The following is a 22,729-nucleotide window of genomic DNA, read 5'->3' as shown; positions in this document are numbered from 1 at the left end:
ATAGCCCAAGTTGCTTGAAGTCCAGTATTAAGTTTCCACAGTCTGTGATGATTTAGGTTGCAATGTCATCTGCTGGTGTTGGTCCACTGTGTTTTTTGAAAACCAAAGTCACTGTACCCGTTTACCAAGAAATTTTAGAGCACTTCATGCTTCCTTTTGATGACCAGCTTTTTAAAGATGCTTATTTCATTTTCCAGCAGGATTTGGCACCTACCCACACCGCCAAAAGCACCAAAAGTTGGTTAAATGACCATGGTGTTGATGTGCTTGACTGGCCAGCAAACTCACCAGACCTGAACCCTATAGAGAATCTATGGGTATTGTGAAGAGGAAAATGAAAAACAAGAGACCAAAAAAACTGCAGATTAGCTGAAGGCCACTGTCAAAGAAACCTGGACTTCCATACCACCTCAGCAGTGCCACAGAGTGATCAACCATACCATGCCAAATTGAGGCAGTAGTTAAAGCAGAAGGAGCCTTGACCAAGTACTGAGAACATATACAATAAATGAACATACTTTCCAGAAGGCCAACAATTCACAAAAAAAAAATTCTATTGGTCTTTTTTGATATAGTGAATTGGTGGGTTTTTGTTACATGTAAGCCAAAATCATCACTTAAAGTATTAAAGTAACCAAAGACTATAACTATTCAGTCTGTGTGTATTGAATTTATTTAATAGATGAGTTTCACAATTTGAGTTACATTACTGAAATAAATAAACTTTTCCATGATATTTAATTGAGATGCACCTGTATATCTGTTAGGGATCCACCTGCCACGCCCCCTCTGGTGGCTCTCTATGCCTCCGCTCTCCCTAGAGATCCAGGTTTAACCACGCACACCTGGGGCTCATCATCAATCATGCCTCCACTCTCTCTGGAGCTCCAGGCTTAATCATGCTCACCTGGGGCTCATCATCACTCCACCCCGCTCCTACATAAACCCCTCATTCACACCATCTCCCTGTTCGTTATTGAATGTGTTGGACGCTACATACTGTGTGAATGGGTTCTTTGTTTTGTGCGATATTCTGTGTTTACCGTTTCGTTCGGACTCCACTATCCGGTACCGGCTGCGCTTCTTCTCCCCGTGCATTCCGGATCAGCCACACTTCTCCCCAAGCACACCTCGGATTTTTGCAAGGACTTGCAAGTGTGTGTGTGTGTGTGTGTGTGTGTGTGTGTGTGTGTGTGTGTGTGTGTGTGTGTGTGTGTGTGTGTGTGTGTGTGTGTGTGTGTGTGTGTGTGTGTATCTCTCCCTCACTCTTGTTAATAAAAGCTGAGCGAGCTGTACTCCGGCTTCTGCCTCCCGTTTCACTCACACCCTACCAATATCATAGCCTTATCAACCTATACATATGTAAATATTTTTTACTGCTACCAATGCACTTCTGGTTAGATGTTAATTGCATTTCATTGCCTTGTACCATAACTTTTGAACTGACAAAGTTGAATCTAATTGTAAGATATCCGTGATCACTAGTCCTAGATTAGGTTGACCCAGAACACTCAGTTCTTGTCTTTATCCTCTCTTTATACGCTTATGCTGTGAGAATACCCAAACTGTCGCATTTTGGTATGGCTAATCCTTGCTTTGTTGCTTCTGCTAAACGAATAACATGACCAGATGTGGAGTTATTATCGTTAACCGTTTTTATGTTCTCACTATGGTAATATGTATCTTGTTGCCATTAGTAGTTATTGTAATTCTGCTGTATGCTTCTAGAATAACCTTTTTGTATGCTTCTGTTGTCCAAACCCAGAACTATCTTTTGATAGTGAATTTGAAGACTTGCAAAATTCATATGTAACAGAATAAATCAGTGATGACTTGGTCATCATATTCATATGTAAGAATAAATCAGTAATGACTTGAGGTCATCATATTCATATGTAACAGAATAAATCAGTGATGACTTGGTCATCATATTCATATGTAAGAATAAATCAGTGATGACTTGAGGTCATCATATTCATATGTAACAGAATAAATCAGTGATGACTTGAGGTCATCATATTCATGTGTAACAAAATAAATCAGTGATGACTTGAGGTCATCATATTCATGTGTAACAAAATAAATCAGTGATGACTTGAGGTCATCATTCATATGTAACAGAACAAATCAGTGATGACTTGAGGTCATCATATTCATATGGAACAGAATAAATCAGTGATGACTTGAGGTCATCATATTCATATGGAACAGAATAAATTATCTGTTTCAATTGGTTCTACCTGGATCTCACAGCGGATCGCAGTAGGGTCTTAGATTCTGTCTGATGATGGTCAGAGCTGAATGATCCGTGCGGTGCTCAAACTAACGCTGCTTTGTTGCGCATTTCGTTCGTCTTTAAATGCAACTATTTAATCGCATCTCTTTAACAGCTATCAACAGTCGTTATTAGTCTGTTATAACTGGTGCTAGAAAGTTAACGGTAACCTACATCAGTGAAAGGCTAATGTGGTTAACTTGGCAATTCAAACTAATATTATAATTTCTGCTGTGAAATCCCCACAAATCTAAAAAGAAATATGAAGCTTGCTATCATTAATATACTTCCGTAAAATGATACCATAAGAAAAATGAAGGCACGCCTTTTTGCTGGTGGCACATCCTGATTTTGCCACTGGTGCGGTGCAGGTGCAAACCATTGTTTATTTTGTATTTTAGCGGACTCTGCAAAATGGTGATAGTAATTGGGTCGCGCATATTGATGACGTCATAAACGCTGATTGGCTGAGGAAGTTTTTGTCCCAGGGTCATCATAAAAAAATATTGGTCTCAGGGCATCAAGGACTTGGCAAAATCAGGACGTGCCGTACGGCACGTGAATTACAACTAAACGCACACACAGTGGTTTCCTGTATTTCTGTTTTAGGCTTATCTTTTGCAGGCTCAACATGACCTTGTGGAGTTGTCTCTCCTAACTTTCTCTACTGTTCTCACACAGACACACACAGACACACACACACACACACACACACACATACACCTGGCAGCCCACACCCTTTCTCTCCTTCACTTTGGAAGTATATCTTCATGTCTGAGACAATAAACTTTGGAACTTCTCTCTGAAAGCTGACTCGTGTGTTTCATTGAGACTTCCCCGTATACGTAGGAGAGCAGAGATCGAGAGGAAAGGCTGAATTCAGATGTATCCTGTCCAGGGGACAGAAGGCAATCCTGCCCAAGCAGCAGAGGATAACTAATCTAACCTAATAAAATTAAGTTTTGTATTAAATAGATTTTATAGGTTGGAAAATCTCTTTTAGAAGAATAGAACTAAGGAATAGAAGGAAGAATAGAACTAATGAAAGGTAAAATAGATTACCGATGATATCATACAGTTAGTTATGGTATATTATAGTGTATTTGATGGGTCCCCTGGTGGTCTAGTGGTTAAGACGCAGCGCTCCCACCGCTGTGACCCGGGTTCGATTCCCGGTCAGGGAACCATCCCCAGCCACTCTCAGTGCCGGTCCCAAGCCCGGATAAATGGGGAGGGTTGCGTTAGGAAGGGCATCCAGCGTAAAAACATGTGCCAAATCAAACATGCGGAGGATCCGCTGTGGCGGCCCCTAACGGGAGAAGCCGAAAGAAAGTTTTTTTTTTTTTATAGTGTGTTTGATTTATAGTTGTAAAGAGTGATTATTTTAGTTATGCTATCCTTCCTGCCAGCTCAAATCATATTTTTTAAATAATTCAAATCAGTTTTTGGCCATTCAACCCCCATAACTGTTGCTCACATTTTAATGTGAACATTAATGAAACTCCCGACCTTGTGCATGAACATATCGTTAAGCTGCTGCCAGATGATTGGCATTGATTAAATAACTGCATGAATGTGCATGTATACAGGTGTTCCTGTATACATGCACAATATATTTACATTACGCATAAAAGACTTATATTCAAAAAAAATTTAATTAATTTTTATTTGTATAGCGCTTTTAACAATTAACATTGTCTCAAAGCAGCTTTACACAGATAATGTGGTGATTAAAAGTAAATATGTTCTTTGTAAGTAAGTTTGTCCCTGATGAGCAACTGTGGCAAGGAAAAACTCCCCAAGATTGCATAAGGAAGAAACCTTGAGAGGAACCAGACTCAAGAGGGAACCCATCCTCATCTGGGTTGCACCGAATGTCCATTTGAAGCAGATATACAATGTTGCGGGGTACAGTGATGGTGATCAGAAGCAAACTGTAGTCCTGAGTCAGTGTACGAGACTGTTGACATTAACTACAGTCCAATCCATCCTCAAAGCGCCCGTTCTTACTCCGGAATTTCGTGGAACCACCCAAGGCGTTGACCGTCCCAAGCTGCACAGAGTGGCCTCCAGTCAAAGAGAACACTATCCAGAGGCAGGCCTGGACGAAGTGGGAAGATCCATGAAGGGGAGAGGGGCAGGAACAGTGGTCACTGGAGCCTCAGGAGCAAGTTTAACTCGATCGAGAGAGAGAGAGAAAGAGAGAGAGAGAGCGAGAGAGTGAGAGAGAGAGAATGAGAGGGAGAGAAGAGGGTGACAGGAAGAAAAGGATATGGATTATTAAGTGTCCTTATTGTTGTATGAAAGTTAATGTCACTGTGCAGTTTGGACTCTGGCAAGACTCTCTATGGCAGCATAACTAAAAGGGAGAACCAGAAGGTAATACAGACATGAGAGATCTCTGGGATAAGAGAAGACTCACCACACCACCGTCAACAAACCTGAGTGAACGTGTGAATGTGAGGGGACGACAGCATACAAATATCCCAGTTCACCAAACACTCTATATCCATGTTCCCTCCAGATCTGAGCCTTTACCTAAGAAAAAAAATCTACCGATCAAAGGCTTGACTGAATAAATATGTTTTTAACCTCAACTTGAACACAGAGACTGTGTCTGAGTCCCGAACACTGATTGAAAGGCTGTTCCATAACTGTGGGGCTTTATAAGAGAAAGATCTTATACTTTACCTGTAGAATGTGGTTATAATGTATTATACTCTAGCTATTTTGTTGTTTGTAATGTATTATTTCATACTTATTATCTAGGTCCTAGACCTAGATTCTAGGACACACTGTGCATATATGCATAAAGCGAACACAGGTACCGTATTTTTCGGACTATAAGCCGCTACTTTTTTCCCACGTTTTGAACCCCGCGGCTTAAACAACGGAGCGGCTAATTTATGGATTGTTCCTGGGTTTTTCCCGGTTTCACAAACTTCAAGCCAAAAAACTGAACCCCATAACATTAGACCAATGAAATTTCCAAACGGAAACAAAAAAACGCACCTCATCTGTGTTCTGAGCTGCACGGCTTCGGGAGAAAAACTTCCACGGGTGTTGATTTTTAAACGCACAACGATGCCAAAAGATAAACTCCCGAGAGAAATACAGTAGTTGTGAAAGGAAGGAGGAAGACAGTGAACAATGACTTTTTTGGTCGGCTACTGTTTAGATACAAGCCGTTGTAGCGCATTGAGTCTGGGTGAAGGGATAGCTCGCTAACTCCAGTTGCAAATGACAGGTTGACAGTTTCAACCTGTCTCTTGCCCAAGCAGCTGTTCCAACTTGCTTTAAATGTACCTCCATTGTGCCAGTGCCTAAACACTCTAACCCAACGTGCCTGAACGACTACCGCCCTGTAGCACTAACACCCATTGTCATGAAGTGCTTTAAGCGGCTGGTCCTGGCACACCTGAAGGACTCTCTGCCAACCACATTTGACTCCCACCAGTTTGCCTACCGAAGCAATAGAAGCACAGAAGATGCAGTTTCCATGGCATTGCACTCTGTGCTCACACACTTGGACAATAAGAACACCTATGCACATATGCTGTTTGTTGACTTCAGCTCAGCATTCAATACCATCATTCCATCCAAGTTAATATGCAAACTTCTAGATCTGGGCATTAACACCTCCACCTGCAACTGGGTCATGGACTTTCTGACCAAAAGACCCCAGCAGGTTCGATCTGGCTCCATTTGCTCCAACACCATCACACTCAACACTGGTGTACCACAGGGCTGTGTGCTGAGCCCCTTCCTCTACTCCCTCTTCACCTCCGACTGCAGGCCTGTGAATGGATCTAACTCCATCATCAAGTTTGCAGATGACACTACCGTGATTGGTCTCATCACCAACAATGATGAGACTGCCTACAGGGAGGAGATCCAGCACCTAGCCACATGGTGCAACAACAACAACCTGCTCCTTAACACCTCCAAGACAAAGGAGCTTATTGTGGACTTCAGGAAGGAGGCAAGAGGCACACGACACCACCCACATCAACGGGATGGCTGTTGAGCGTGTCTCCAGTTTCAAGTTCCTGGGGATCCACATCTCGGCAGACCTGTCTTGGAACATCAACACCTCCAGCCTGGTCAAGAAGGCTCACCAGCGCCTCTTTTTCCTGAGGACACTTAAAAAAAATCAGCTCTCCTCGGATATCCTGGTGAACTTCTACCGCTGCACAGTAGAAAGCATCCTGACCAGCTGTGTCACAGTCTGGTATGGGAGCTACTCTGCTGCAGAGCGTAAGGCACTGCAGCGGGTGGTGAAAACTGCCCAGCGCATCACAGGGACTCCACTCCCAGCCATGAAGGACATCCAAAGAAACGCTGTCTGCGCCGAGCTCGCAGCATTCTTAAGGACTCCTCTCATCCCGCCCACAGACTGTTCACTCTTCTGCCCTCTGGCAGGCGTTTCAGGTGCCTCCGGACCAGGACCAGCAGACTAAAGAACAGCTTTTTTCCTAGAGCTGTCTCTTTAGTGAACTCTGACACTCACTGATACACTACTACATTCCCCCCACACCTCACACTCTTTGCTAATGGTCTCTCTGAACAAAAGCTTATGCTCACCAAGACACTGATCATTTCTCACCTCACACTTTGTTGTTGCACGGACTGTTTACACAAACCTTGCTCATTTGCACACTGCTCTTTTTTTTTTTATTGCTGCTCACCATAAACTTATCACCACTGTACATATACCCGTTCTCTGTTTATAGCTATAGCAATATTATTATGTTCACCGCTCACATCTTTCTGTAAATCTCTGTGTATAGTAATAGGCATCTGTATAGCATGTTCATAATACATATATATATATATTCATCAGTATATTATTGTTCATAGTACATATATATATTCATCTGTAATTATATTTATATTTATAGTACATATATATATATATATATATATATATATATATATATATATATATATATATATATATATATATATATACACTACTCTGTATATTGTGTTTTACATATATAACATATATTCATCTGTATACTACATTTATAGTACATATTCATCTTTAAATTACTGTTTATAGTCTTTATTTTATTTAACTATGTAAATTCATGTTAAATCTATATATCCTGCACTTGCTGTTATTGCACTCTGGTTAGACCCAAACTGCATTTCGTTGCCTTGTACTTGTACATGTGTAATGACAATAAAGTTGAATCGAATCGAATCGAATCGAATCGAAATGAAATCATATAAGCACAGACAGGTTTCCAAAACGTGTGCTTTTTTTATTTTTCTTGGCAACAGCGTTATGGGTTAATCAAAGAAACTTAGAAATGAGCATCAGAAAATAAGGAGCACATAATCCACAGTCGTACACACACACACACACACACACACACACACACACACACACACACACACACACACACACGCAGTAATACCGGAAGAATGCAGTGACGTGCTGCTCTTAAAGGAGCCACAACATATTTCACCCGTTACACCGTGTAACAGACACTCTCTTTCGGTAAAGCCTGTGTAAAGTTAATTAGTTTCAGTGTAGACTTATACACAAGGTGCGGCTTATTTATGTTCAAAATAAAAATATTTGTAAAATTCAGTGGGTGCAGCTTATACAAGTGTGCGCTTTATAGTCCGGAAATTATGGTATATATTTCATAGTTTTAATAATAACATGGTTAAAAATTTGAGCTAACTTGACCAATAATTAAATGTGCCACGCCGTATTTAAAAGGCTTAACTTGCACGCCTTGCATTATTAGATTTTATTCTTAAAATTCCTGGTGTGACATTTTCCCTATATATGCGATCATCTTCATCACTTCATTACCATAAACTGTTTACTGTAAACTGTTTTTGCACATCTTTCCTGGATTGCTGCGATTTGCTCTTTCGCACAATATTTTGTTTACAATATTTTGTAAAATTTTTGCTACTCTTCACTGTCTCGTTACAACACTTTTACTGGCGAAGCTATTTTCTGTTCTGTGTATTGTCTTGTGTTGTCTTTGCACTGTTTGCACCAGGTTGCACACATGCACTTTATGTGGCGAGGACACGTACTAGTCCTTGGCCCTGCGTTTTTCTGTTTTTGTGATTGTTGTTTTATGTTGTTTTATGTAGCATCAGGGTTCTGGAGGAACGTTGTTTCATTTCACTGTGTACTGTGTCAGCTATATATGGTTGAAATGACAATAAAAAGCTTCTTGACTTGATCCGTTATCCTAATTTTTCTTTTTTTTTAACTTAATTTTCCCCTAAATGGGTCATTTGTCTGATTCAGCTACCATATAAAGTGAACGGTATAAGCTAGCATATGCTTCAATATATGTAAAACCAATCACAGAATCTTTCCAATCTGCTGCATTTAAACACACATGTTAGAAGTGTTCTAACATACAAACCACCAATAAAAAGCCTGAGTGATTTGGCTATTTTTACTTCAAAAATTCTCAGGACAAGAAATGGCCATGCTGAATAAAATAAGAGTGAATTGTCAATGCAACAGGTCTCTCACACAGAACTGCCTTGACAACGTTATTTATTTATTTTCAGTAAATGCTTTATACTGTTTCCTGTCACTACAGAGTATCAAATCACTTAACTGTAATTTTACTGTTATAACTAGTATCTATTGTCTTGATGGCAATAAATATGCCATGTTGAGAAAAAAAAAATTTATAATCAGTGTAAAATAATTTAATAATAAATCATTTAAGTTTAAGAATAGTACCAGCTCTAAAACTTTCTTGTAAATCTTACTGATTACATAACAATACTACAATACAAAACACACTTTAACTGCTATCATTCAAACAACATAAATGCTTTACACTGATGTACATATTATATGTTATTGAATATGATCCCACTCAAACTGAAAATTGCAACAAAATGTACTATGTAAAACAGTACAGTACATTCAATGCATTTTTTTTACTTTTTAACATTTCTAAATGCAAACAGTTTCATTATAAAGATGACAGCACTCTGTGAAATAAAGTGTAGCATTTTTCACCATGCTCCAAGAACCCTCGAAAGAAATCACTGTTTCATTCTTCACAGTACTGTAACACAAAAATTACATGGTAATATTTAAGGCATCTGGACAAATATATCATTCACTATTCAAATTATTTTGAATGATAATATTTGCCCCTTTGATCTTACCTTTCAAAGAGGTCAGAACAACAAGTTTGGATTTTAATTTCAGTGGTGTTGAAGACAGCATTTTTAAAAACATCTATACAATCTATCTCAGGAAGAACAAGAAGGCCTGAAAGTGGACAGGAATGTAAAATTGTGATGTTAAAATCCATGAAGATAGATACATTGTTTTCCTCCAGACCTCAAAGGATCTGCAAGGAATATCTAAAAGAGTAAATTAATAAATAAAATGAACAGACATGATTCTGTAATGAAAATCATCGCATGGGCTCAGAAACACCTTCACAAATCAATGTCATCCATAAATTGAGGTTAAAGATATATTATGCAAAGACAAACTGGTATGTGACCATGATCCAGAAACACTGCCTCATTAAATTTTAAATGAGCTTAGGCTCAGAGAAGATGGCAAAGTGGAAAATTGTTTGTGGTTAGATGAATTTAATTATATATTTTTTTCCATCAATGCTGAAAGGTATATACACTGTGACCCCTGGACTAAAGAGTAGAAGAACCATCTGGCTTGTTATCAGTGCTCAGTTCAAAAGCACATCTGGATAGAAATCAATAATACTGCGAGGTTTATACATTATGTACATGTGTGTATCATTTAAACAGGACTGATGGTATTCCTAGTTTGTGACCTAATGAACTATTCAGTATTTACTATTTCAGTACAGTAATTCATTGCTAAATTCTGCAAATCCTAAAACCTAATGGGTATAAACAGCACAATTGAAAGTTAGATTAATAGAAATCACAGTTATCTGGATGTATTTCTTTATTAATGAGGGCAAATTAAGGACAGTAGACGCAGTCCAAATGCAGACAAAGCATATTATTTTAGTGGCCCATATTGAAATAATACTGTAGTAGAGCTTTCCTATATAGCAAAATAATTAGTTAAAATAATAGAATAGTATTTCAATTATTAGTTTTCTAAGCTTGAACTAATGCAGATTATATAGCACATTCTCTATTTGGGTTAAACATGCACATGTAAATTAACATAAGTCAGATCATTAGAACAGAGATTCTTTACAGGTCTTGAATCATTCAGGAAGGCAAGGATTTTCCAGCTGTTTTTGTTTTTATGCCATTTACCTTATCTGATCTGATAGCAAAATAAAAGCCAACCAGAAAGTTTAAATTAAAGAGATTTGAAAGAGATTATTTTCTGCTTTTAGTTCATAACCCAGCACCACCATATAACTAATCACTAATATTTAAGTATTAAAAGCCACTATCGATGCTTATCTTGTCTTATCTTGTGCTTTGCTTATCTTGTAAGCAATTCATCTTATTTAGCTGGACCTTCTCACGTTTTGTTTACATAAATGTATTACAACATGATTTGTACTGTGTACTGTGATAACACATTCAAGATAAAACTTAGCAAAGAGTTTATGTCTTGCAGTAAACTTGTGTGAAAATGTACTTTGAGGTAAGTTTTCTTTAACAAGGAATCAGTTGTTCTATTTACTGGCCTTACCAAATAATCTTAAAAACCAAAATAAAAAATTGTCTTTTAAAAATAGTGTTTACATTCTAACCAGATTGTCCATTTTTAATTCCACAATGAAGTCATTAAAGCATACTCAATTTACAAATCTACAAAAATGCATGCGTGTTTGTAAGTGTATTTTATGGCCACTATATAAAATCACAAATAAATAAGCAAATTTAATATAAAGTTCTGTGATGCCATAGTTGTTTCAATTTATAAATACTTTTATACATATACATTCAGCACCATGTATCATTATTGATGAGTTTCATAAAACTTGTACTTATATTTAGTATGAAATACATATTACTGATTCATCCCTATTGAGTATGCTTGCTAGATTTTTTATATGATAACATGCTTACTAGGCATTTTAAGCACTTGTAAGCTGCTGTATCTTGCTGCTTTTTTTTATCCTGGAAATCAGTTCAATGCAGATTGAATCCCAACTGCTAAATTGAGAAAAGGAGAGTGCACCTACATAGAGAAATTTGGTACAGAGGAATAGTCTTAGATGCCTTGACAACCTTATCAGGCATTATATGAAATGACTAAGCTGTTATCTTGGCAAAGAGAGATAGCACAAAGTATTCACTTGGATGCTATTAATTGTTGTATATGTATATTTTTAAAATATATTTTTCTTTTATAAAAGTGTGTTTTGTCTGAATTGTTGTATAACCATGAGAGTATTTCTTTATTTTTAATAAAAAATAAACAATTATTTAACAATAAAGACAATTGTCACATTTATTTATTAATGAAAGGTGCAAATATTAGTGGAGGGCATTGTGTATTAAGTATTAATCTGTCTTCTGTTATTTTCTTAAAATAGTAAAAAAAAATGTAAAGGGGATTTTAGCTCCAAAATATAACTATGTCTAATTGGTGTGGTCTAACATACTTAAATTTCATTCACTCCCAAAAATTTTCCAGACAGGCATAAATGTCTAAAGAATATCTGTATAAAGTGAAAAAAACATGCTTAAAGAAAACAAAATAGAGCCAGCTATGTTACTATGGGGTATATACAAAGCTTAGTAACTAAAGTATGATTAAAACCAATAATGACACAACACGGTGACTGCAAAGAAGAAAAGTGATGAGGAAATCAGATTTCTCATTACTCATAATATATAACACAAAATGGAGATATGGCTGCGTGTAATTTATAGTGTTTGTGTGTGTTACTTACCAGCAATGGAAGCATTAACCAGGGACACACAAGTGGCTGTAAGTAAAGCTCTTAGCACTATAGCAGAAATGTCACTTTTTCTTGAAGGACAAATGGATGCTGTGACAACAAATAATTAACATGGACATTATTAACACACAATTCTCATTAGTCTCCCACATCAGTACATTTTGTTACATACAATAAATATTTACCACCATGCCCTGTAGATTCTTAAAAACTCTTAGGCTCATACATGTCTAATAGACATATGTGAGGGATCCCCCTGCCACGCCCCCCTGGGTAGCTGTCAGGGGTCACGCTGCCTCGTTAGGCCGTGCCGGCCTTGACTGCCGACAGCTGAAACTCGTTAAGGATAGACTATATAAACTCACGTTCTCGAGTCACAGGCTGTCGGTTCTTGAACGTCATGCTGGTGATCTCATGGTTCCGCGACCACCAGCATTTCCCACTGTTTCTGTCTCCTGACTCTGTCTCTGAGGATTACTCGTTTGTGTTGGTAATTTACTTTTACTTTTGTGTTGGTAATTTAACTTTTTATCTCGTTTCTGGATATTGCCTTTTGTTGTGGATTACTCGTCCCGAGCGGATATCCTTTCTGTTGATGACTCCTCGCGTTGTGTGTGTATTTTGAGTTAAAATAAAGATATGATTGAGTTATTGAGATTCAGCGTCATCACCCTGACAGAAGAACCGACCGAAACCAAAAGCGGATTCGCCCTACCGCGATCTCAACCGCGATGGATCGGCTGCTGAACCCTGCTTCCAATTTCCCGCGGAAGCTCCATGCTACTCCTCGCGGTTCAGACTCACCAAAGCTGGATCATGCGCCACGCCCCCCACCCGACAGCATGAGGGGATTCCCGGCTCGTTTCTCCGGTGAGAGAATTGAATTGGGTGGATTTCTGCGGAGCATCTGTGAGTATGTGGAGGTAAATCTTTCCCAGTTCTCCTCCGAACGAGCCAAGATCGGCATATGCATTTCCCTCCTGTCTGGTGATGCTCTCTCCAAAGCCAGCACGCTATGGAGCGCCAAAGGAGGCGATTTTGGCTCATACACCAGCTTCATCTGGCTTCTTTTGGGGATGTTTGAGATGGATTTGGCGGATCTCCACGAAAGCCCCTTTGAGTATGAGAGCGCTCCGTCCCAGAGTTTCCATGAGCACGCGGCTCTGCCCCAGGGTTCTTCAGAAGGCACAGCTCAGTTCCAGGGTACGTCAGTGCACGCGTCTCCGTTCCAGACCTTCGACAAGTGCGTGTCTCCGTTCCAGAGCTTCGACGAGCGCGCTGCTCTGTTCTGGGGGTCCCGTGGGCACGGCGCTCCATCTCAGAGCATCTACGAGCGTGCCACACCGTCTCCGAGTTCCCGCGGGCACTCCGCTCCACTCCAGAGTTTTCACGAGCGCTTTGCTCCACTCCAGAGTTTCGTTTGGCCTCCGATCTCCGCCAAGGACATCCCCCAACCTCCGGTCTTCGTCATGGACGTCGGCCAGTTCCAGTTTCCCACCGTGGGCGTCGCTCGGCCTCTGAACTCTGCCGAGGACGACGCTCCGCCTCTGATCTCCGCCAGGGACTCCGCTCAGCCTCCGGTCTTCTCTAAAGGCGTTGCTCCGTTCCAGATCTCCGTGAATGGCGTCACTCCGTTCCGGACCTCCACAGAGGACGCCGCTTCGCCTTGGGCTCCTCCTGGTTTCCCCTGTCCCATTTTGATGCTAACCAGGCCTCCTTTGACCCTGGGCGTTTGGAGAGGCCTTCCTCAGAGTGCCCTGGCCCACCTGCCGTAGGTTGGTTTTGGGGCATCGGGTGTCGCCCCTGGAGGGGGGGGGGGTATAGGGTACTCTCAGGAAACCCCCTGCCATGCCTCCCTCGGTAGCTGTCAGGGATCCCCCTGCCACGCCCCCCTCGGTAGCAGTCACGCTGCCTCGTTTGGCCGCCCTGGCCTTGATTGTCGACAGCTGAGACTCGTTAAGGATAGACTATATAAACTCACGTTCTCGAGTCCGGGCTGTCGGTTCTTGAACGTCATGCTGGTGATCTCATGGTTCCGCGACCGCCAGCATTCCCCGCTGTTTCTGTCTCCTGACTCTGTTTTCGAGGATTACTTGTTTGTGTTGGTAATCTACTTTCATTTCTGGATATTGCCTTTTGTTGTGGATTACAAGGGAGATGTGCAGACCTGCAGTAACTACAGAGGAGGGACATGGGGTATATCCCACTACATGTGTGGAGTTTTGACATTGGACCTCCTGGAGTGTTTAAAGGCTCTGGCATGGAGAAGCTGGTGCTGATCTGTGATGATCACAAATGTTGAGATCAGTAGCTCCTAGATTTATAACCATAAAGACTGTATAAGACTGTAGAAAGTACATTACTTATAATCTTATACTCCAGTACTCTTGTTAGTTCTCACTCTCTAGTGTTCTGTATTGTTGAAAATTTATTATAAATTTATAACTCTTGATGTCAACCAAATGAGGATGGTTCTCCTTTTGAGTCTGGTTCCTCTCAAGGTTTCTTCCTCATAACATCTAAGTGAGTTTTTCCTTGCAAAAGTCACCACGGCTTGCTCATCAGGGATAAATGCACACCATTCACCTCGACTGTTGATTTCTGTAAAGCTGCTTTGAGACAACGTCTGTTGTGAAACGCGCTATAGAAATAAACTTGACTTCACTTGACTATATTGATAGGAGAATGCTGAAGATGGAGCTGCCAGGAAGGAAGAAAAGAGGAAGGCCAAGGAGGAGGTTTATGGATGTGGTGAAGGAAGATATGCAGGTAGTTGGTTTTGAAAAAGGCAGATGTAGAGGACAGAGGGTATAAAGATGGATTATCCGCTGTGGCAACCTCTAATTGGAGAAGTCGAAAGAAGAAGAAGAAGAAGATTTTTTTTCAGCCATGTTAAAGGTTTTTTGTTGTTGTTTTTTTCAGCTTGTGTATTTACATGCAAGTAGATACTCACACATGCCTCCAATCACAATTCCAAGTGAACTGAAGTTGGCAAAGCCACACAAGGCATAGGTGCTGATGATTTCGGATCTGACCTTAAATGACAAAGATTATGTCCTTACAGAGAAATTGGGCAATCACATAATCAAACGTAATATTTTTACCGTTTGTTTCAATACTTGAATTTCTAAATCATAATATGTTTGATATTAATCTTAAAATTATTTTTAAGCTATCAATAACTGAATGATACAGAATACAGAAATATTTAGAATAATTTTTTTTACAACCAGTATGTTACAAGACAAAATTAATTCAGAATGTATTCCAATACAATATTCTATACTTACATTGGAAACAAAACATACTTCGTTTAGAATACAATGTGTTTCAGATTCTCGGCTTTAGAAAAACTGAATAGAATTTTAGATTCTTGGCTTTAGAAAACTGAATAGAGCAACTTACTGAAATGTATTTTCCCACTTCATTGATGCCGTTTAATCGATTGTTTATCAATTTTGAAAGCTTCTCATAAGCTATAAATTCATTGAGGAACAGTTTTGTGCCAATAAGTTCAGCCACAATGAAGCACTCATTAAATGGTATGCCCATCATGAAGGCTACTGGCATGAATACGTAGGAGCAGATGAGCTAAAGTGTTGGGGACAAAAGTCACTTATATAAGTAACATATATATAACAATACATTTAGACCAATTAAAATAAAAGACATAGTGGGTTTAATCATACTGGACCTCAAATGTGATCTCTGGATATCCCACCATTCCCCCTAGCCAGCTTAAAGCTGCATTGATGAAAGCCAAAATGGCAAGAAATCCAATTAGGTTGGTAGCTATGTTAGCCACAAGCCCAACAGATGCAGATGCTCCACTAGAAGCAGCCTCGAGTATATTCTGTTCACCACTTATTGAAAAGAATGAATAAATACACTGACAAATAAATCGAGCCTTTTGAAAAATTTCACATATTATGAACATTATCATATGATGGAAATTTACCCGCCATGTACTTTGATGCTATCTTCAGATGTAAACTTGCTCTCTTCTGTTTCTGGATATGAGAGCTTGGACAGGGCTAATGCACATGGAGCAGCCATTACAGAGGCAGCTATCAAAGATGAGGCATCAATCTGTGAAGATTAAAATTTAAATCAGCACAAAATATTATGCAGTTTTTAAACACTGGAACCTCTTTCACGATATATACATTTATGACACTTGGCACCTCATTTTAAATTTGAGTGGTTCTAATATATTACATACCGCCACCATTAATAGGAACACCTGTATGTTTAGTCTTTGCCCTTGATAGACTCAGATTCTTGTTCTTACATTTCCACTAACTATAAATGCTTCCACCAATAGAATGTTTTTTTTTGTTGTTGTTGTTTATTTATTGTATTTTTTCAGGGGTGGGGGGGATAGAGAATTTTAAGATCAGTTGTTTCTGAAATATTCAAACTAGCAATTTTACACAGTTCCACAGTATCTGAGTGGACACTTGATCTGCCATGCCTACTTCAGTCAAAAGGTGCAGGCTATTTGTTGGTACCTCAAATTTTTAAGACTAAATCAGGGGGCAGACATTCTGTTACAAAGCCCCACAGTTATAGAACAACCTTCCAATTAGTGTTCTGAACTCAGTGTTTATATCTAGGCTGAAAAGTATGTTGTACCAGGCAGTCTCTTATCCCAGAGATCACTGTGTTACCTTTTGGATCTCTATTTTAGTTATGCTGTCATATCTATTCTTGCCAGAGTCGCTTATTACACCACGACTACACTGTACAGTGATTAACTTTTATATAACACTAAGGAAAATTAATATTCCTTATTTCTCTCTCCCTGTCACCCCTACTCTCGCTCTCTCTTTCTCACTTTCTCTCTGTCAAGTTAAACATGCTCATTACACACAGACTGATATATTTCAAGTGTTTATTTCTTTTAATTTTGATGATTATGGTTTACAGCTAATGAAAACCCAAAATGTTGTATCTCAGAAAACTAGAATATTGTGAAATATTGTAGACTCGTGGTGTCACACTCTAATCAGCTAATTAAATCCAAACAACTGCAAAGGTACCCTGAGCCTTTAAATGTTGTCTCAGTCTGGTTCAGGCTGCACAATCATGGGGAAAGACTGCTAACTTGTCCAGAAGACGATCATTGACACCCTGCACGTGACACAAAAAGGTCATCACTAAAGAAGCTGGCTGTTCACAGAGTGCTGTATCCAAGCACATTAATGGAAAGCTGAATGGAAGGAAAAAATGTGGTAGAAAAAGGGGAAACAAAGTCCATTCAAGAATCTGGGGGAGATGGAATAGTGGACTGCAGCTGGAGTCAGTACCTCAAGAGCAACCACTCACAGACGTATCCATGGGCTACAATTGATGCAATCCTTGTGTCAAGCCACTCTTAAACCAGAGAAAACATCAGAGGTGTCTTACCTGGGCAAAGGAAAAAAGGACTGGACTGTTGCTCACTGGGCCAAAGTCTTCTTTTCAGATAAAAGGAAAGAAAATTTTGCATTTAATTTGAAAATCAAGGTACCAGAGTCTGAAAGAAGAGAGGAGAGGATCTAAAGGCCACTGTCAAAGAAACACTGTCATACCACCTCAGCTGTGCCACAGACTGATCTCCTCCATGCCATGTAAAATTGAAGCAGTAATTAAAGCAAAAGGAGCCCCTACTAAGTACTTTCTACTTCTGGAAAGTATTTTCATTTACTATATATGTACTTAATGTACATATATATAGTAAATGAAAATACTTTCCAGCAGGCCAATAATTCACTAAAAAGGAAGTATTATAGATAATGAATTGGTGGGTTTTGTTAAATGTGAGCCGAAATCATAAATATTAAAAGAAATAAACATTTGTATATCAGTCTGTGTGTGATGAATCTATATAATTGTCAGAGAACCACCAGCCATGCCCCCCTCTAGGGCTCAAGAATCCTGCTCAGCCGCTCCCTCCTACTAATTACCTACACCTGTTTCCCCTTAATTAAGCACCCTTTAAAAGATCTCTCTCCACTTCACTCGCCGTCCGATCTACAGTATACATACCTCAGATCACTTGGACTTCCCACGGATCCCGTGTTCCTTGCTACCCTTCTCGAGAACCTTACTTCAGCTAAGTTCATTATTTCCAGCACTCCCTTCTCTAATACTTCTTATCAGCTCTGTTAAGATCAATAAACTTCACCTTGCTTTACTCCCGGTGTCTGATGCCTGGTATTCCATGACAATAATATTTCACTTTTTGTATTGAATTACTAAAATAAATCAACATTTTAATGATATTCTAATTTATTGAGATGCACCTGTATATGCACTGAACTTATACACTCCAACTTATTAACCTCTTTATCTCTGTAAAGCTGCTCTGGGACAATGTATATTAATAAAAGCGCTATACAATAAAGCCTATATTAAAACAAAATGGAATGAATTGAAGTGAAGTGAATTCTGGTATTAACAACCATGTCATTATTAAAAATACTTTTTTATTTTTCATATTTGTTGTGGACATTAATTAAAGCTAATTTGGCTGTGCAAATAGCTGGGTGTACAGGTGGTATAATATAAATTTAAAAAAATGATATTTTTCTGTAATAAAATGCCTGATCTTTTCACAGAAAAACTGCTTAAGATCCTTAAGTGTGACAATCTCTCTCACCCCAAATGAAATAAAAGCTCCCATAACACTGCCTGCAATTGTAGCAAAACCGCCAACAATGACAGCATGAATCTCAGACTTGGTCATATCTTTTAAATAGGGACGAATCAGCAATGGTGCTTCTGTCTGATACAAAAAGAAAGTAAGGATGTTACCACCACAGTTTGGATGTCACTAGATCAAAACTTAACAGTGCTCAACATTAGGTAAAATTTTAGCATTGCTGAATGAAAAAAAAAGGGATTATACCAAATTTGATTTTATCGCGCTCAGCTGAGCTTTGTAATTAGAATGAATATATGCATTTTTTTTATGTTTCTAAAACATAATACAAAATATTATAATATTTATAGTTATAATTATATTATCATATAGTTATAATATTTCTCAAACTAAGGCTTTTGATTTAGTGCATATAGGGATCATCTTAAATACTAAAATAAATTATTATAAAAATAATATTACAAATTAATAAATAACAATAAAGATTTTTTATTTTACCTGTCCCACAAATATATTCCCTGCAACACTCAGTGATTCTGTAGGAGAGGTTCCCATTGTTATCTGCATTATCCAGGAAATCTATGGAAACAAAAAATGTTCATTAATACACTCACCACAAAGATATTACATGCTTCAAGGTTTGAATCATTCTTACCTTAATGATAATCCATTGCATCACACCAAGGAAGTAGAGTACTGACATAATACTGCTGAAAAATATCACTATAGGCAAAGCCTACAAGAACATAAAAAGAATCAAGCCTCAGTTGTTTTGAAGACAAAAGCAGTGGGTATTCTGTAGAAACTGACCTGAAATGCAAAGATGCCTGATTCTACCAGACTGCCAAACACAAAAGATGAACCAGCATGGGTATAGTTTAAAAATGTCTGAAATAAAAAATGTATACAATTATCAAAATAAGATGTCAAATGTAGGCAAGAAGTATGTTAAATGCATACCTTTATCTCATACAATTTAATTAAATTATATTTATTTAAATCTTAATTTGATACATTTGTAAACAGCAAAACTAAAGCCCCATCCCATTTGAATCAGTCACCAATAAGACCTTAATTATCTGTAAAATTATCAGTTAAACCTGAATTTGTGCTCCGAGCCATTTAAAAGCTATGAAACCAGGCTTAGTCCTTATGACAAACAGGCCCATGATGAATTGTAAACCAAGCCCCCAGAAGATTGTCCTCCAGCACACCTGAGGATAAATATTAAAATTTATTTAAAGTTTTACGAAGAGCTCTTATATAAAATCAGTTTGATATGACTCAAGAAAATGTAAGATGTAACATTTACAATGTTATTGTCTGCAAAAAAATTACCTACTTATTCATAAATTATATAGAATAAAACTTGCTTGTATTTCTTTACTTAAATTGAATCATTTTGCACATTCTTTACTTTTGAATTTGTCTTATTAAATCATCACTTTATCACTTGAAATTTTACATTAACCTCTAGTCGGCTTTCAGATACTGTAATACTTGTGTACGACTTTTGTTGTGTGTTTATTCTGCCATATGCAAAAATGTGTATAATTATATGAATGCCTGATATTAATGCTCACTGCATATCTTTTTGCAGAGAAGATAAACAAGCCAAGGACAAAGAGGCAGACACCACCAAATGAAATGAGCTGTTCAGGGTTATGCCTTGTGTCAACTGTAATCCAGGCCACCAACAGACCTAGCACTACTAATATAAAACACCTGTAACATATCAAGAAAAGAAAAGTTATGTTAACTGTCTCTGCCCAAAAAAAAGCAATATGTCAAAGTTTAACTATTTATTGAAAGATGATGGGAAAATAAAACAAGACTGAGTGCTAAATTAAGAAAGGTTGAGAATTATTGTCTAGTTTAAAGGTAAACTGTGTGTTGCTACTTTAGGTTTCAAAGCAGAAATCAAGTACAAAGTGCAGTGCTCACCATTTTATCCACCTTAAGTTGGTTTTGAAGCAGCTAACAGCAGGTTTTAAGAAGTGTTTTATAGTCTCTCCTTTAGACCTTTTTATGAATTCATACAATGTGAAAAACACTCCCATGCTGGTAAGGACTACAAGAGCAATGGCATTCTGGAAGTTCATCCAGCAAGCAGCAACAAAGTATGCCACATAGCCTATGTTGTTAAAAAAAAAAAAAAAAAAAAAAAGTACTCTTAGAATGACAAGAATCCAGTATTATTACTATGGTGAAATTATTTGCAATTTATACCTGCAGTAAGTATCCCCAGGGCAATGTATTTGAAGATTCGGGAGTGAGCCTTCAAGCAGTTTTCAGTAGCCACGATGGGTTTGAATATTTTACTACATTGTCCACAAACAATATATAATTATGTGATTTATGTATGTATTGATTTTTTTGTATTACTTTTGAATTCCAAAGTTTGTGGCAATTTCAAAGGGTGTAACATTGGTTTCTATAGAGTGAACAATTATATATTGATCTGTGCTATCCAGACAAACCTTGCAAATGATTTTGACTTTTTTTCTGATTCATTCACTCTCTCACTATTGTGATCTGATGTTTCCTCCTAGAAACCCAGAAAAGCTTACATTACATTCTTTAGTAAATAAGCAAAGTACACAGTCTAATCACAATTTTGGTAAATGGAAAATTCCCTAAAGCACTTACCTCAGCCTCAAATCCAGCATTGTCCACTCCTTGTCCATTACTTTGAAAGGCATTTTTCAACTCTATGTCATCAAAATGCGCTACAGGAAAAAGCTTAATTTTAAAATTTATGACCCATAACCAGCAAATAGAAAATTTGACAGTGTAATTAAGAAATAATGTGCAATTTCTTAACACTCAATATTTCTCATTGTGAATTCTCTTTTTAAAGCAAGAAAGCAATTCAGCAGAGAAAGGAGTAATAGCTTACTCATTCTGCTTCCTCTTCGAATGACTTACAAATGCGTAGTTGTAAAACATTTATTAGCAAGAATAGTCAGAGCTTTTAGTAGGATCTTATTACTAATTAACTGCAGGGTTGTGATGTCATGTTCTATCGCTCTAATCTTATCATATTTTCTGGAAGTTTAACTCATATGCTTAGGGAGGGGTTAAGATAAAAAGAAATTAATTTAATAAGATGTACCTATTATATGAACAGTAAATCCTGACAACTTGTCAGTCTTTAATATGTGTTTTATCGTGTGTTGTAGTGTTTCTGGTTGTGTTGTTTGATAAATCTTAATTTACTTACTTTTCAACATAGAGAAGCCAGGACCAAATGTAGGGTTCTGAGTCTCAAAAAAAAATCTAGCCTGGACATTAATTGTACTACAATAATTACCATATCACTTAACCTGTCACAACAAAAAAGCAAATATATCCCTGACATGATTATCAAATGACAAGCTTTTATAACCTCGAGCCAGCCTCTTGCTTCTTTTTTACTACAACCCGATTCCAAAAAAGTTGTGACACTGTACAAATTGTGAATAAAAACAGAATGCAATGATGTGGAAGTTTAAGATTTTTATTATTTTATTCAGAATACAATATAGATGACATATCAAATGTTTAAACTGAAAAAATGTATAATTTTAATGGAAAAATAAGTTGATTTTAAATTGCATGGCAACAACACATCTCGAAAAAGTTTAGACAAGGCCATGTTTCCCACTGTGTGGCATCTCCTCTTCTTTTTATAACTGTCTGCAAACGTCTGGGGACTGAGGAGACAAGTTGATCAAGTTTGGGAATAGGAATGTTGTCCCATTCTTGTCTAATACAGGCTTCTAGTTGCTCAACGTCGCAGGTCTTCTTTGTCGCATCTTCCACTTTATGATGCGCCAAATGTTTTCTATGGGTTAAAGATCTGGGCTGCAGGCTGGCCATTTCAGTACCCGGATCCTTCTTCTATGCAGCCATGATGTTGTAATTGATGCAGTATGTGGTCTGGTA

General features: G+C 38.1%; 1 protein-coding gene and 1 non-coding gene across 3 annotated transcripts; one reads left to right on the top strand and one right to left on the bottom strand.

Annotated features, from left to right (window-relative positions):
* Window positions 1-3,386: 3,386 nt before the first annotated feature.
* On the top strand, window positions 3,387-3,459 carry trnag-ccc. The gene has a single exon. It is a non-coding gene; the product is annotated as a tRNA-Gly (tRNA).
* Window positions 3,460-8,701: 5,242 nt separating this feature from the next.
* On the bottom strand, window positions 8,702-21,748 carry slc28a1 (solute carrier family 28 member 1). 2 transcript variants are annotated; one of them, XM_046865259.1, is made up of 18 exons: window positions 21,702-21,748; window positions 21,452-21,531; window positions 21,283-21,350; window positions 21,032-21,123; window positions 20,747-20,936; window positions 20,386-20,527; window positions 19,903-20,016; window positions 19,613-19,690; window positions 19,458-19,538; window positions 19,301-19,381; window positions 18,800-18,925; window positions 16,115-16,245; window positions 15,851-16,019; window positions 15,562-15,747; window positions 15,110-15,191; window positions 12,148-12,246; window positions 9,449-9,554; window positions 8,702-9,345 (listed from the first exon to the last, which is right to left on the bottom strand). In XM_046865259.1, exons 1-18 carry the CDS (start codon window positions 21,703-21,705, stop codon window positions 9,231-9,233), a joined length of 1,944 nt encoding a protein of 647 aa, XP_046721215.1. In that variant the 5' UTR covers window positions 21,706-21,748; the 3' UTR covers window positions 8,702-9,230. The 2 variants fall into 2 exon arrangements, with proteins under 2 accessions (XP_046721215.1, XP_046721216.1); XM_046865260.1 differs by lacking the exon at window positions 18,800-18,925.
* Between the last annotated feature and the right edge of the window lie 981 nt (window positions 21,749-22,729).

The sequence above is a fragment of the Silurus meridionalis genome, chromosome 13 (assembly GCF_014805685.1).
Source record: "Silurus meridionalis isolate SWU-2019-XX chromosome 13, ASM1480568v1, whole genome shotgun sequence".
Taxonomy (NCBI): Eukaryota; Metazoa; Chordata; class Actinopteri; order Siluriformes; family Siluridae; genus Silurus; species Silurus meridionalis.
This window is presented reverse-complemented; position numbering and strand designations above follow the sequence as displayed.